Consider the following 16918-nt stretch of genomic DNA (forward strand, 5'->3'; position numbering starts at 1 on the left):
AGACAGTGTCTAGCTGGTGTCTGGCTTGCTTTAGGTGCTCAGCAGTGAGCTGTTCTCTTCCCCCGGGGCTGTTTACGCCCCTCAGGCCTGTCATGCCCGGAGTGGACTCCCTGGGTCAAGTGGTGGCCAGGAAAACATCCACCTGCAGCCTCTCAACAGGTCAGCGGCTGCAACTGCGGGCAAAGGGGGACACTGCTCAGACACGTCTCCTCCTTGACCATTTTCAACCTAAAGACTTTCAGGCCCGTATCTGGAACAAAGCGAGGCCACGCAGCCTGGTGGCCCTGCAGATGGAGAGGGCAGCCAGGTGTGCCCAGGGCCACGCCTTGTGCAGAGCGAGCCAGCCCTGTCCAGCGTCTGGAGGAGTTTATGAACATGAATCCACTCGCTTCTGAAAAGTGCAAAGGCCCTGGGGTTGCTTGCCATTCCATTAAGAGGTGTGTATGATTACGACGGAAGCGGAAGCAGAAAAGGGAAGGAACCGGGGGTGGTGGCTCAGCAGGAGCAGGAGAAAGGGACACGGAGACACCTCTGGGGTAAGGCTGGGCTGGCCGCCGGCGGGCGCTGGAGGCGAGCACACCTGCTCCGGAGCAAGGGCTCAGTGTGGCATGCGCGGTCCTCATCACGCACTCAGGCCCCTGGGACCTCCCGAACATCCCAGGGGGCAGCGAGGGTGTGAGGTGGGAGCAGAGCTGCCAAGGACCCCTGTGACCCCTGCTGAGAACGACAAGGTGACTCAAGGGACTTTCATGCCATGTGAATAAAACATATAAAACTGTGCAGAAACCATCCATACGTACAGGGAGAGGAGGAGGCCTGGCTGTAGACTCGGAAGGAGCTACTGTGGGTTTAACCCCCTCGTGTCACCCTGGATGCCTTCACCAGGGGCTTTCAGCAGCCCACCTGTTGCTGGAGGAGCTGGTGTGTGTGAGCTGGATTCCTTGTGTCCACAGTCCTGCCTCTGATTCCTGAGTGGAACGCAGCCTGGGTAGCTGCAGCATCCATGTTTAACTGCATCCAGCGTCTGTGCCACCATGAATGCACCCAGGCCATGGGGGTGACCCAGCCCTGAGGCCCTTCAGCATACTCCAGAACACTTCAGAATACTCTGCATTCTGCTGTGTGTTCAACTGACTTTGCCTCTGCCAGCACAGCTTCAGCCAGCTGCTTTCCTTCCCATCACCCCTGGACCCTTCCCGTCACACTGACCTCTCAGAGCCACCCCTGCCGTGCCCTTTCTTCTGGGCACTCTGACCCCTGCCTCAGCCGAGCCTCTACCTGTCCTGTCACAAACGCCTGGGTGTGAACAGTGGGAAGTATGAGGGCCCCTGGAGGGCACTGGGCCCCCAAGAAGCAGGCCTCCCCACCCCAGGCCTGGTGTGGCCTGGACCACTGCCTTGGCCTTGCCAGGCTTGGGCGCCTCTGGAGGAGGATGAGAATTCTGGATCTGGAGACCAACGGCACCACCGGCTGGGCACTCCTCACATGGCCTGGCACAGACCTGGGGGCCCATATTCCTCCTGCTTTGGGGTTTGGGCAGCCTCTTACCTTTGGGGTGAGGTACTTGGTCATAATTTCCTTCCCTTTTTCTCCCAGTTTTTCATCTGGAGTAACTTCATATTCTGCCTAAAACAGAAGAAGGAAAAGAACAATAATAGATTTGTTCACGAGCTTCTCATAGTTGTAGAACCTTAGAGGCCCCTGGAGAAGACACCCTGGAGGTCACATGATCAATCCCCTCCTTCTACAGGGCAGGGAGTGAGGCCCAGAGAGGGGAGGAGCCCTGACGTCCAGTCCAGCCCACCGTGATCCACCGCGGACACATGCTCAGAACTGGGGCGGCACATAAGAATCACGGGGGAGCCAACGATGGTGCTCGGGCCCCGCCCCATGCCCATGGAGTCAGACCCTCTGGCGATGGGGGCCAGGCACCCAGGCAGCTGGGGTTGAGAACCACCAGCTTAGGAAAATAAAGGAAGCTGCTGGCAAATAACAGGAGCCACCAACCTGGAAGATCCTCGAGAGAGGCTGCCTGAGGTCACACACCTTACAAGCTGTGTGACCTTGGACAGTTTCCTCAACCTCTATAAAGTGCAGATGGAAAAAGCACCTACGTGTAGGGTGATTGTGCAGAGAGAACGTGACAAAGACAGGCACATAATAAATACTCATTGTAATTACTACACCTTGCAAGAGAAGACAATAATATGCATTCTGTACCTTTTACAGCTTTTCAGTTTACAAAGGGAACATACAGAGATATTTCAGATGCTCGTATATGAACCTGAAAAGGGCCCAGGTAGCGACACAGGAGGGCAGGGGCTGCTGTCATACCCCTTCATCTGCAAACGAAGAGCAGGAGGCTCAGCAGAGCTGCCCCGGGTCCCTGGGAGGTGGGTGGGGTCGGGGGGGCTGCAGCGAGGCGGCAGGGCTGGGACTTGGACCTCCAGGCCCAGACCTCCTTCTCAACAACACCAAGGAATTTAGGACCCTGATGGCTGGCCAAGCCAGTGGGACCCGGGCTCTAAAGAAAGAAGTGAGGCCTTCACTGGAGTGAAGCTTGGGTGAGCTTGCCTTTCTCATTTACACAAGGGAACTAATTGCAAATTGTTTATAACCATTTCAAAATCCACCACCCAAGGACTTGTCAGCCTCCGTCCAAAAGTACAGCTATTTCAAAAGAGACAGGAAATGACATCAGCACAGAGGGACTGAAACTCCTTCCCCAGCCACCTCGCTGTGAAGTTAGACCCCAACCTCCACCCCCCACCCCCTGGCCTGGTTCAAAGCAACCTCTCAACCCAGTGTCTAGGGTCCAATTTCTCCCCAGGCCAGCCCGGAAGACCCTCCTGGGCTGGAGCTGCATCTCCAAAGGGGCTGAGGGTTCTAGAGTACAACTGCGCCCCTATTTTCCAGGGGGAGAAGACAAGCTCCCAGTGTCCAGCCACCCTGGAAACCCCTCCTGGTGGTCTGGCACTATGGGAATTTACCCAGACTGCTTTGCAGGGCCCAGGCCACAGGCAAATGCCCGACTACCTTTTGGGGGTAACTCAATCCCACGCAGAACCCTGGATTTGCACTGTCCCAAAACACATCTGTGAAGGCGGCTCTATTTAACCAAATGGAGGCCTAAGGCTCACTAATCAGCCTCAATAACCAGCTGAAAATATTATTGCTCTGGGTACTAAAACCCACGTTAAAAAAATAACATCCCTTTCAGGTCAGCTCCCTCTCAGCAGAGGCCCGGCTGGGCGGCTGGGCGCCACAGTTCCACAGGGCGGCAGCCGGGAGCACGCGGGGACAGGCATCCCCAGCCCGGCATCAAAAGGCCTTTCTTTGAGAGTCCATGTCAGGTCGCCACCACTTGAAGAGCATTTGTGTTGGGAGGCAGAAAACCAACAGAAGGCTTCCAGCTGGGCTTTCCACACCGATTAAGTCACCTGGAGTGACAGGCCAAGTCTCCACGGTGACCCCCGAGAGGGGCTCATGAGGGACCCGTCCTGAGAGGCCACCTACAGAGAAAAAGCACCATGGCAGCTCGGCTGGGCAGAGCTCAGGCCGATCACACGACCAGAGGCGGGGGACCACCCGGGAACCCGCTGCTACGGGAACACCCTTGCCCAGGTAGCGGGCCAAAGCTGCTGAAATCAGCTTCAACCAGAAAACACAGGCAGCAAATAAGAGGCTGGGCTGGGCCAACAGCCTAGAATTTTACTATTAGAGTGGGCTCTGGAAATGGCAGCCAGACAATGACTTCAACGAACAGAGAGGTAAACCACATGCCAGGATGCCCCCGCGACCTCCACCCGTAAGAATTCCCTCCAACCAGGGAGGGTGGTGGGCTTGTCCCCTCCTCCCAACAGAGGGGACACACACTGTCCTCCCTGCTGTGTTGCCCATTTGAAAGCTTCTCCTGCCCAGAGCTCAACCCTAACAGCCAGAGCGCCAAAGAGCTGCTGTGTCAGTCCACGCGGAGGGCATTTCTCTTCCCCAGATACATCCATGGTGCCAACGGAGGGAGGCATTTAATGAGCCTTCTCTCTGCACGGTGGTTTATGCCAAACACAGGAATGGCCTTTGGGGAGGAGATGCTGTAACACAAAGAGCAGAATACTACATTGAGTTTAAGGCGAAAAGAATTATTTACGTATCCGTACTTGCCAAAGAGTATAAACATCTGTGTACATCCTAGTTTATAAACCTAATATTTCATTCTCTTGGCTGGCTCTAATTGCATCATCCATCTCAGAAAATGCTAATAAAAATATGTCCTCTATTAAAACACATTTCCCTCAGATGAGTTTTTAAAAACATGAAGACTGCAAACCGGTACAAGGGGCCCTGCCACGTTTTCACAGAAGCCGGCACTGGTTTACAGAGCAGAGTCTGAGCTGAATTCCTCTCGGCCTCTGACCAACTTGAGATGTCACCTCCTCCTCCCAGGAGCCCTTCTCCTGCCCTGGCAGGAAGATGAAGTCAGAGAGGCTCTGAGGTCTCGCCACCTCCGGCTTCTGTAATTACCGATCTGGTCAGCTTTTCCAGAGTCCTCGCAGCAGGGACAAGTGACACGCCCGGCTGGCAGGGCTGCTCCCCGGGGCTCTTTCTGGAGAAACACCCGGCTCCTCCCACCTTGGCCTCAGCGTCTTGCTGGTGCCCGACCATGGGGGTGGGGGTCTCCGTTTGCCCCTCTGGAGTCACTCCCCACCCTGCTGCGGGGCAGGTTGACAGTGAGGGTGGGGAGTTCCCTGCGGGCTCCCTCCCTGCCTGGGCACCCGGGTTCCTGGACCCACTTCTGAAGACCCAGCTCCTGCAGCTGCCTTCTCCCACTCCTTCCTGTATCGGCCCCTCCCCTGTCCCTGCAGAGCTGCAGGTGTGTACATCGGCCAGGACTGCTTTCCCTGCCCTGCCCAGCACTCTGTCAACTGTCCTCCATTAAACTCTACTTCATTCACACATGAGCGAGCCATCCATCTCCGGCCAGGCCCCTCACTGATGCCTGAACAATCTTTCAGATGGCTGGCATCGCCAGCCCCCTCCCAGCCCCCCAGCTAGAATGAAGAAGCACTGCAGATGGGGGTGTCCCCCCGGGGCCCCAGGATCAGATGGGCCTGGTCAGCTCCACAGCCTGTGCCCACCTGGGCAGACAGAGTGTTCTCTGGTCTCTGGCTGCCATGTGAGGAGCCCTCGGGCCTGGGTCAGGAAGGGATTCCGTGGTCCAGGTTTCAATGGGATAGGCCCCGAGAAAGAAGGGAGGGAGAAGAGGACCCCTGGCCACGCGGGGTACAGACAGAATGGTAGGAGTGACCCCAAGGTGGCGGCACCACGGCCACCAGCTTGAGAGACACATCTTGGTGGAGGCAAACTCAGAAAAGAAGTTAGGAGGAAAGGGTGCTGACCCTGTCTTGGGGCAGGGGTGGGGGGGAGGTGACAGATTTACCAGCCGCTGTCAGAGAGCACAGAGGGGCTGTGCTCTCACCTGCTGTCTGCCCATCATTCAGAGAGCCTCCGCCCTGAGTGTCTCTCTGCCACCCCTGCACGGCCTAGCTGCTCCTCCTCCTCCTCCAGCCCCTGGAATTATTTCTCTGTCCTCACTCCCCCCAGCGCTCACAAGGCCACCGTGCAAAGGTCTTTGACTCTCCCTGTTATTCTTTCAATTCTAAGTGAAAAGAATCCCAACCTAGCCTAATTCAGGCAAAACCGTAATCTCTGGGCTCCTGGAATCCAAGGATGGGTTGAACAACCAAATTGTGGGGAAAATGGAAATGCAGCCTGGCCCAGAGCACCAGGAACCAGGGACATGAGCACTTCTGGAACCCACTCTCACCTGGGTGTGTGTGTGTGTGTGTGTGTGTGTGTGTGTGTGTGTGTGTGTGTGTGTTGGCCTCATTCTCCCTCAGTGCTGCCTGGCTTGCTCCAGTGGTAGGAAACATGGCAGCCAGGTTTTTTATTCTAAGCCTCGTCTACCAGAGAAGGACTTCCCCTCAAGTCTATAAACCCCAGAGAAAGGACTCATTGACCTGCACTGGCTCACAGACTCATCCCTGCTCCAATCAGCTGTGGTTTTCAGGTGACATCATTAAGAACATGGCAGCTTCTACGAGAGCCATGTTGTTTGGGAGTATAGGTGGGACACCCAGGAGACTGGACAATCCCACAGATGTCCAGTATATGAACCTACATTATAAGTGGTACTTTTTCAAGATGATCCTGCTCCCAGGCTTTACCAACTGCTCTGAGGGTCTTTATGTCCACCTGAAGAATGATTACCATTCTCCCAAGAATGATTGGGAGATCACAGCAGTGATAGAAAGACAAAAATAAATACTGGGTATGATTCAAAAATAAGAGAAGCAGAATATTTAGTTCCACTGGTGAGGCATTTCAGTTCATTTTACAACAAAATTCCAGGATAACCAGACATATCTGAAACCAGGTGATAGCCCACTAATTTCACGTGCCATAGTTCTGAGCTAGAGTGACTTTTAGCATTTCCTGATATGAGATTCCATTTGTAGTCATATTTGTAGTCGCCAGTCTCCAAAATGCACACTTTAATAATCCTCACGTCCTGCTATTCATGTTCTTGAGAAGGCTCTTTCCATACTGAACAGGGCTAACCCATGTAACCACTACAGTATCAGGGATATGGCAGCATGGAACCTCTGAGACCAGGTTATAAAAGACATTGCAGCTTCTACCATGCTCTCTTGGATCACTTGCTCTGGGGAAAGCCAGCCATGTTGTGAGGACACTCAAGCAGTCCATGGAGAGGCTCACATGGAAGACAGCTGAGGCCTCCAGCCAACAACCAGCACCAACCTGCCAGCCATGTGTGCAAGCCTGGAAACAGATCAAGCCTTCAGATGACTGCAGCCCCAGCCAATATCTTGATGTAACCTTTAGAGAGACCATAAGCCAGTAGCACCTCAGTTAACCGCTTCCAAATCCTTGACCCATAGAAACTATGAGATGATAAATGTTTATTGTTGCTTCAAGCTGTTAAGTTTTAGGTAATTTCTTACCCAACAATAGATAAGAATACTTGACAGGTGTCTGAACTTATAGCTAGTATCTCTTAGTTCATTAAAAAATGCTCTTTCTTTCTTTTTTCAATCTTGGGTTTAATCAGAAAGCAAGCTCTGTGAGGGCAGGAACTTACTTCTCCTGCTCACTCTATAGTTTCCAACTGCTAGAACAGAGTGTGACACATTGGAGACATCTCATAAATGTGTGTTGAGTAAATCTGGTTGAGTATCTGCCAAACATCCCCTAATCCCAAAGAGAAGAGACCTGAAAACTTTAAGTTGCACCCATGCTTGGGGACAGGAGGGTTTCATATGAGCTGAGATGCCATCAAGGCTCCCAGAAAACAATTTAGAGAAGAAGTACACCAGTCTTTAAGAGGTCCATGGCCAGACCCTATTGGCCTGTGGAGGTTGACATGAGCCTGGAAGCCCTTCCAATCCCCTGACCAGCTAGGCAAATCTTCTTGGCCCTCCAGAAGCCAAATCTACTCAAGGCCTTGACTTGGGTCACTGACTCCATTTCCCTGGAGGGGAGGGCAATGGGGGAGTCCTTCTCAGGCTCCCAGAAGCTGCTCGACAACCAAGACTAAGGGCCGAATTGCCCCTGCAGTCTGATGAATGATGCACAAACAGTTCTGCTGCCCCCAAATCACCCAGGCCCCATTTTAAAACAGCCGATGGGGCTTCCCTGGTGGCGCAGTGGTTGGGAATCTCCCTGCCGATGCAGGAGACACGGGTTCGGGCCCTGGTCTGGGAGGATCCCACATGCCGCGGAGCAACTAGGCCCGTGAGCCACGATTACTGAGCCTGCGCGTCTGGAGCCTGTGCTCCGCAACAAGAGAGGCCACGATAGTGAGAGGCCCGCGCACCGCCATGAAGAGTGGCCCCCGCTTGCCGCAACTGGAGAAAGCCCTCGCGCAGAAACGAAGACCCAACACAGCCATAAATAAATAAATAAATAAATAAAGAGTTCCTTTAAAAAAAAAAAAAAAAAAACAGCCGATGTCTTCTGCTTGACTCGAGAATCTCAGTCTTTAGGACTGTGCAGGGGAGCAGCCTTTCCTGGGGGCTACGTCAGAGCCGACAAAGACAGGTTAGTTTTAAAAAACTCCACTTGGTAGAAATTCAACACAGAGGTGGGAACGGCGCGTATGGCTCTGACTGAGCCAGGGGCGCCGGAGCGGCGCGCAACACCAAGGACACCGCCACCTCTTCCCTCCTCAGAGTTCCAGTCAGGATGGAAGAAAAAAGGTATTTCAGACGAGCATTGCGCCAGCCCTGGAAAACTCAGTAAAGTCTTCATGCGTAAAAGAGGTGTTCCAAAGGCTGTTCATTTGACACGTCAGGATGGGCGATGAAAGGCCTTGCTAATTCCCAGAGATGCAGACAAAAACGCCAGGGGATGGGGTGAGCCTCTCGTGAGGGGCGGCAGCGTTAAGGCATACGTAAGGAGCATTTGACGCGTCAACACAGGGAGCCAGACTCACATTTCCTTTCCAAAAGAGAGATCTTGGTACAGGCCCAGCAAAAGAGAACGTCTGCACGACCAGAATGAAAATAGGCATCCACTGGATTTATTTTCCTTCTTCTTCTCAAACTGACTATAAACATCTAATAAGACACGTGGCTGGAAAATTCCACTGGCTCCTGGGTTTAGCCTTGCCCTGCTCTGCCTCATCAACTCTCCAGACAGGTCCCAAAGCTGCCGATGCCTCATCTTTTCCAAATGGGGAGGAGCCTTTGTCCGGGGCTCAGACTTTGGTCCTCAGCTCCTGCATCCACGTTCATCTCCTTGGTGAGCTCATCCAGCCCATGGCTCTAAGTACCAGCTCTATGTTGACAACTCCCAATTTGCTATTTCCAGCCCAGACCGTTCTCACAAACTCCGGATTCTGACACCCACCTCCACATGGACATCTCCACTGGGCCGTCTGGTAGACATCGGAAGCTGAGTGTGCCCCAGATGAAGATCCTGACCTCCCCCCAAACAAACCTCCCACAGCCTTACCCTCATTCCATCCTTCCACTGGTTCAGGTCAACACTTTGAAGTCACCGCCAACTCTTCTCTCTCACCCCCAGGGCATCAGAAAATACTGTGAGCTCTGGTTCAAAACATGCCCCCAATCCTACCACTTGTCACGACGGCCGGCTGCTTCCACCCTGGCTTGAGCAACTACCCGCTCTCACCCATCAGAGCTCCCCACTCTGACCCTTGCCCCCCATAGCCTTTTCCCAACACAGGAGCCAGAGGGATCCTTTAAAAACCTAAATCAGACCATGGCATTGCTCTGCTCAGAACCCTCCAGTGGCTCCCCTGCTTCACTCAAAGTCAGAGTTCTTTAATGGCACAAGGTCTTGGATGATTGTCATCTCTCCTAGACCCCTCTGCCCTAGCTCCCTCCACTCCAGCCATGGACACCAGCTCCCAGTGAGTCCTGAGCATTGATCACCTGTCAGGTTCAGTGTTGTGAGGATTCAGAGATGATGAGCGATGTCTGTGCCACCCATAGACTTCCAGTTAGTGGAGGAGAAAGGCACACAAATAGAGCCCTACTGGCTACATTCATCAGGCGTCTGTGACATGCCAGACACTGCCCTGAGTGGCATGAACTCATTCAGTCTCTCCTCAACACATCCAACACCATCAGGTACAACTACGGCCCCGCTTACAGATGAGACATGGGGCACACAGGGGTCAAGCACCTGCCCACGGTCTCCCTGGCAGCTGAGGTGGCGCCAGCATTGCCTCAAGGTCTGTCTCAGGGGCCTGCACCCCCCCGACGCACCATTCTGCCAGCACCGCGCAGTAATGAGGCTCAGGTGCGTGAGGCTCAGGTGTGTGTCGAGGCCTGGAGCAGAGGGCACATGGGGAGAGAGGGCGGATGGGGAAGGCTTCTGAGAGCAGAGTGCAGGGGGATGAGCTGGCATTCACCAGGCAGAGGGGGCCTGGGAGGCATTTCGAGTAGTGAGAGGGAGGGAGTCAGGGCTGAGAGGCTTTAACCAGCCTGGCCAGTCAAAGCCACCAGAAGCAGATGGGGGCCAGAATGCAGGGCTCAAGAAAGACCCCGTGAAGCTCAAGGATGAAAGGGTGGGCAGGGGCCTGCTGGTGGAAGGTCTAGTAGGTCAGCCTCAGAACTTGGACTTTGTTCTGGACGTCAGTGTTTCCCAACCCTGGACATACACACAGTACAGTCCTGGGAGATGTGAAAACTGCCAATGTCTGCTACAAACAGTGGCCAATCCAGTGGGAGGTAATGAGCACCCCTAGTGCCAAACTGTAGTCTCTAAGTACCACTGCCCAGTAAAAGGAACCAGGGCTCCTTGGAGAAATGACGAACTCTAGGTGGAGGGCAGGAAACATACAAGATGAGCCCGGAACACTGCATCACACCAGACAGCAAGGAGGCTGCCAGTGACCACTGGGGTCCTCTCAAGGGCCCAGAAGCCAACCTGAAGGGCTCCCACAGACCAACAATGAAACCATGGAGCACCAATGCATCAAAATGCCCCACGTTTATCATTGGAGGATGCTAGTGAACCAATTTGGTACTCTGAAAACATAAACATGGGGAAAGAATCAAGCAATTCCTATATGAACTTTACCATTGGGTAACCAAACAGTAATTGGAAGGAAGTGTTTCCCAGTTAGCAAATGAAGAAGGAATGACAGAATGTCGCCATGTCACAACCCCTAATTAATCAATAGATTTGGGTATTGAATATCAATGGCTGCTGCCATCTCAAACAGACACCAAATATTATAAGTCCCCTAGCAGGGACTTCCCTGGTGGCGCAGTGGTTAAGAATCCATCTTCCAATGCAGGGGACACGGGTTGGATCCCTGGTCTGGGAACTAAGATCCCACATGCGGCGAGGCAACTAAGCCCGCGTGCCGCTACTAGAGAGAAGCCAGCGCACCGCAACGAGGAGCCCACACGCCACAATGAAGGATCCCGTGTGCCGCAGCTAAGACCCAACACAGCCAAAAATAAAATAAATAAATATATTTTTTAAAAAGTCCCCTAGCAGAAGAGCCTGAAACCATTTATGAAGTCAGTCCCCTACCACCACCAGATTGAAACTGAATCTGACCAAGTTTCTAGATTCAATGAGCAATTTACAAGAAATACAGAGGAACTTATTAAATGACACATGGGGGTGAGAACACAACATTCAGACTATGGGATGCTCTTGGAGATGGTTATAAACCGTTAAGACATGCATTTACAAAAAGCATGAGAAAATCAGAAATTTGAACACTGATGATATTTGATTATTAACATTGATTATGTGATGATAGCAAAGAATTATTTTTTTTAGCTGTGATAATGGTATTGTGGGTTTTTGGTTGAAGAGCCCTCATCATTTAGATATACATCCTGACATGTTCACAGATAAAATGACATAAGTGAGATCAGCTGCAAAATGCGCCCGAGGGGAGGATGTGGGTGAAACAAGGTTGGCCTTGAATCCATAATTGTTGAAGCAGGGTGAAGGGTGCATGGGGGTTCATTATGCTATTCTGTAGACTTTTACTTTTTATAGTTTGAAACTTTCCATAATAAAAAGTTATGAAAATACCAGGCCCCATCCCCAGAGATTGAAATTAATGAGTCTGGGCTTCAGCTCAGGCATTGGTATTTTTTTTAAGGCTCCCCAGGTGTTTCTACTGCTCGGCTGAGGTTGAGAACTATGGTAATCACTTGTACGCGTCATGCGAGAGCCTGCATGGAGACCAGGAGAGAGGTTGTAGAGGGAAGGGAACTGGGCTAGGAGAAGTCAAGGAGCCAGGCACATGGTCCTTGATCGGGCTGGGTGCGGAATGACGAGAGGGAGGGGTCAAGAACAATGCAAATATTTCGGGGGTGGGTGATGGAGGGGTGCTGGTCACTGGAATAGGGACCATGTCAGGGCTGGTAGCCGTGGGGAGCTGGGGGAGGGTGCTGAGTTTGTTAAGGATGTGTTGACTTCAAGGGGCCCATGTGACTTCCGGTGGAGAAGTTCAGGGGACAGTTTGGCCAGTGGGTCTAGAGATCCACCTTGAGACCCTGAAGCAGACGCAGAAAGTTGGGCCCCATAGGGCTGTCCCCCACACCAAGCCAGAGGTCAGGATGGCTGCAGCCAATGATGGCATTAGGGCCTCTAGGAAACAACAGCACCTTGGCCCCCTGCCTTGGAAAGGGGGGCCCAAATGACCCCATTCCTTTCATGACTGACCATGATTCACCTTTCACCTCCCCACTCCTTGCCCACCTTCCTTGGATAGACACCCAAAGGGCAGCAGGCCAGGCTGAGGTGCCCTGTCCTCCCAAGCAAGTGTTGAGGGACTCCTGTGTGTTCCTACATCCTGTCCTAAAAGCCCACACAGATCAATCAGCATTTGTTTTTTGTTTTTTTTTTTAAATTGAAGTATAGGCGATTTATGTTTCAGGTATATAGCAAAGTGATTCAGTTATATTTACGCACACATATATATTCTTTTTCAGATTCTTTTCCACTATAGGTTATTACAAGATATTAAATATAGTTCCCTGTGCTATACAGTAGGCCCTTGTTGTTATCTGTTTTATATATAGTACTGTGTATCTGTTAATCCCAAATTCCCAATTTATCCCTTCCCCTCCCTTTCCCCTTCGGTAACCTTAAGTTTGTTTTCTATGTCTGCGAGTCTATTTTTGTTTTGTAAATAAGTTCATTTGTATTATTTTTTTACATCCCACATATAAGTGATATCATATGATATTTATCTTTCTCTGACCTACTTCACTTAGTATGATCATCTCTAGGTCCATCCATGTTGCTGCAAATGGCATTATTTCATTCTTTTTTATGGGTGAGTAATACAGCATTTGTTAAACAGATGAATGACCAGCACATCTGAAGGAAGTCCCTGTGGCGTCAGTCACAGCTGTGTATGCCAGCAGCCAGCGCAGCCAGCAGCTGTCAGATTGCCTTGAAATGGTCAACACATGTTCCTGCCACAAACGTTTACTGAATGCCTGTATGGGCTAGGCACAATGCCAGGCAGAGATGAACTGGAAGTCCAGGGCCCTGGCCTCAGGGAGCTTGCATTCTAGTGGCGAAGCAGACAGTAAACAAGCACACAAAGAAACACAGGCTTTGGAATTTTAGGAAACGGGTTCTCAGCTGGAAGAAGGGGCCTGGGAATCCAACACCTTGGGGTGTTGGGAAAACCATCCAACTTCCTAGGTACTACTGCACAATAATCCAGGCTCCCAGAATCAGAGAACTGACAGAACCTCGTGTTAAAGCAGCAGCAACCGAGGCCCAGAGTGGGAGGTGGCCCCCCACGGTCATGCAGCAGGTGATGACCTGGAGACAAGTCTGCATTCTCAGAGTCTGCATTGGCAGTTTCTTAAGCGACAAGTTTATTCTTTATCCACATAAGCCATGTGGTTTATCTTTTCCTCTGGACAAAAACGATCGCTGATCATAAAGGACCAAAGGGCTCTCCCCCCAGTGACGGGACTTACCACTGAGTCCAGGAACTGAATGTAAGACTCCAGCCCAGGTCTGGTTTCGCAGAACTGCCGGAAAAGCAGCCTCCCAATTGGCTGCTTGTCACATAAACTGCAGTAATCTCTGTCTAGAGATAAGAAAAGAAGAATATGGTGAGACTCAGAAAGGGCCAGACAGAGCCATCAACCCACACCTGGGTTCTTGCCTCAGATAGATGGAGCAAGGTGATTGGCAAACTCTCAGGACCCTTTATCCACCTCCAGGCTCAGCGGACTCAGAAGAGTCAAGGTCAGTGTAGAAAGAGGGGCCAGTTATGACCTTGCCTCTATTCCCCAGCCCACTCCCTTTCCAATGTCCTGATTTCTGTATGGAGATGCTAGCAGTTCTGGGGACTATCTATCACTCTGCCCCTGACTGCCTGATCAGCATGTCACATTCCTCGGTTACAGTGACTGGATAAGTGCGATGGGCATGTAACCCAAGCCAGGAAAATCAGCGTGAACCACAGACGTTGCCTGCGCACACTAAGCCAAGGTACTCCCTCTTCCTCTGGTGCTGGGGTGCATGGGTGTGAGGCCAGGGTCTGCTGCAGTGTTCTTGATACTGCAAAACAAGCTGCTGTTGAGGATAAGGTTGACATACAGAGGAAGTCAGAGCTGGGAAAATTACAAGTAGGTGCTCTGGTGAAGTTATGAATCTCTGGATCACACTATGCCTGCAGTCCAAACCACATCTGAGAAGCTTATTTATGAGCATTATTTAGGGCAATTTGAAAAAACTTTAAAATGACTTGTAATTCAAATATTCTAATGAATACAGTAAACAAAATTTCATATTTGCCCAACTGGAGCAAAGCCCAGTCTTAGAATGCTTCAAACTATGAAAACCCTGTATTTTCCAGCTGAGGAGCTAGAGGCACAGAGACAGGATGTGACCAGACCTCAGCCACTCAGTAGCCAAGAGAATTCTGAAGAGGAAATACAGTGCAAGACTCAAAGCACAGAGGCCTAGAGACCAGGGTTCTAGCCAATGACTTGCTGTGTGACTTCAAGCAACACACTTGCCCTCTCTGGGCCTTAGTCTTCCTCTTGAAAATGAAGATGCATGTTGGAGGTAAGATGGGAGGGTCCCTTCTGGTTCTTCCTGCAATGACTCTGCAAGAGGCTTTCTCTGGGCAGAAAGATGCTCAAAGGTCTAGCTGAGACTTGTTGCCTCAGACCCTCCAGAGCACTGAAAATTAGCCCTTTGATTTTGTGGCTGCACCAGGAAAACTCAGGTGACTTCGTGGGGAAACCAGGAAGAGGGTGAGGTAGACCTCAGTTAGAAGAGCTACCTGGGAGGATGGAATGACTGTGTCCTTGCCAACTGTAGAGGAGGAGCCAGGAACCGCCCCCTGGAGATATGGAAAACAACAAGGAGACAGGAACAGAACCATCATGCCCACTCATTTTCATACCCAAAGAGTTTATCCACAGGAGGTACAGCCATTACTTGTAGGGAGGGTGGTGGCTGTGAGCAAGGGCTCTGGAGCTAAACCCAAGTTCAGATCCCAGCCTCACTACTCACTGCCTGTGTGCCCCAGGGCAACTGACCTGACACTTTATCCCTCAGTTTCCTCATCTGTAAACTGGGAACAGTCATCGTACTATCTCTTAGGAGCAGTGAGAGCCTGGCACAAAGGAATCGCTTAATAAACACCGTCTGTTATCATCGTGGAAGTGGGGGTTTTGGTCTGTTCCATCTCCCTTCCTTTGGGGAAACCTCCTCTCTGTGAGTCTGTAAAATACCATCATAGGGTCCTAAGGGAGCAACTCCTCCCAAGCCTCAGGGATGGGCACGTGACTCAGTCCTGGCCAATCAGAGCCCTCTGTTTCATGGCCACAATGATCGGTTCAGGGCATGTGACCCAGGGGGCCTTGGAGTCCTTCCAGGGTTTTTGGTAGAACTTCCAGAAAAGACACTTGTTCCTCTCTGGGATGACAAGGCCTTAGGACTGGTCAGCCAACAGTTGCCACAACTGTCTTTCCCACCAGCGAGAGCCCATGGAGAATGAAGCCAGCGCAAGGGAAGGACAGCTGAGTGAGGAAGAGAAGCCTGGAGCTGTGAATATCACAGGAGTCCCCGAAAGGCAGCCTACTGAGGCCCGCCCAGCGCCTGCACCTTTAGCCATCTGTCTTTGCTTAAGCCAGTCGGTGTTGGGTTTTTGTCTCCTGCAACTGAAAGAACAACTGACTGGGGCTGGAGAGTTTTATAGCCCATTTCTCCTTTCACGGGTAAACTGCTTGAGGGCAAGAATGGTTTATGTAGGAATCCACCAGTTCTAAGTACACCTTGTATCAGAAGGCACTCACAAATTTCTCATTCTCTCGAGAGGATACTTTGGTCAAGTGGATGAGCCACCTTGCAAGTCTCCCCTTGGCCCCCTCCTCAACTGGTTTGGGGGCTGAAACTAGCCTTGAACTATTGCCTTAACTCAGCTTACCTTTCCATGCACAGATGGTTCAGGAATAGCCACTCCAACAAACATTTAACTCACCTCATCGTGTGCCAGGATTGGTGGGGGTCGGGAGTTGGGGGAATGGGACATGGTCCCAGCCCTCAGCGATCTTGGATTCTGTTGGAAAGGGGGTGTGTGTGTGGGGGTGAGCAGACAAGATCCCAAGTGACAGTAATAAAATGTCAAGTTATCATCAGCCACAGGAGGGAGTCTGGGTTGGAGGGAGCCAGGAGGGTGACAGGTCGGGAGCCCGCACCTGTTAGCACGATGCCCTACAGACACAGCCTGCGTTCTCACCACCTCCCACTCAGCCTGATCCCCCAAGGAGAGGAAAACAAACTTCCCTGTCCTTCCCGAGTCAGCTGAGCTTCCCCAGCACAAACACAGCACAAAGGAAATTACCTTGTGTGAAACTCCCGTTTTATTCAATTATGGCAGAGAGCGCCACATTGCTTATGTGATTTGAGCAAGGGGCCCTCCCCCATTTCCAAAAGCAATTATGAGATTTCATGTACCATATTGTGATTCCTCAAGGGTTCATCTGACAGGATTTTTTCTCTCCATATGGCGTGTGCTGTCAGTATGGAAACAAAGCCGTTATAAACTCACAGCACAGTAAACACCATGTGATTCCAACACAAGCTGTCAGCACCTCCGTTCCATGCCTCTCCCAGCTGTACAGAGGATCCCAGGCAAGAAAGCCATGCGTTGGAAGCCCAGGAAGAAAGAAGAGGATCAGTAATCATCTATTTGGATGTTTTCTCAGCTTTAAATAAAGATAAATGGGCTTATCCTCTGAGGAAGCACCACCACCACTAAAATCAAAGTGCAAAGTCTGCAATTCCTTTAGAAATGGAGAACGAGGCCACAGAAGGAAGAATGTGCATTTGGGATTTGATCAAGGTAACAGGAAGA

The 16918-nt window shown here is 51.4% G+C and overlaps 1 protein-coding gene across 3 annotated transcripts in view; it reads right to left on the minus strand.

Moving 5' to 3' along the window:
• The window catches only part of GRK5 (G protein-coupled receptor kinase 5), a 220076-nt gene that overhangs the window by 51731 nt on the left and 151427 nt on the right, over positions 1-16918 (minus strand). The window contains exons 3-5 of one of the 3 annotated variants that reach the window (XM_061189544.1): positions 14840-14899; positions 13521-13633; positions 1549-1626 (exon numbers count right to left, since the gene is read on the minus strand). In XM_061189544.1, coding sequence (XP_061045527.1) covers positions 1549-1626; positions 13521-13633; positions 14840-14899 — 251 coding nt within the window. The remainder of the gene's footprint in view (positions 1-1548; positions 1627-13520; positions 13634-14839; positions 14900-16918) is intronic. The other 2 variants (XM_061189634.1, XM_061189717.1) reach the window with 2 other exon arrangements.

The sequence above is a fragment of the Eubalaena glacialis genome, chromosome 1 (genome assembly GCF_028564815.1).
Source record: "Eubalaena glacialis isolate mEubGla1 chromosome 1, mEubGla1.1.hap2.+ XY, whole genome shotgun sequence".
Lineage (NCBI taxonomy): Eukaryota > Metazoa > Chordata > Mammalia > Artiodactyla > Balaenidae > Eubalaena > Eubalaena glacialis.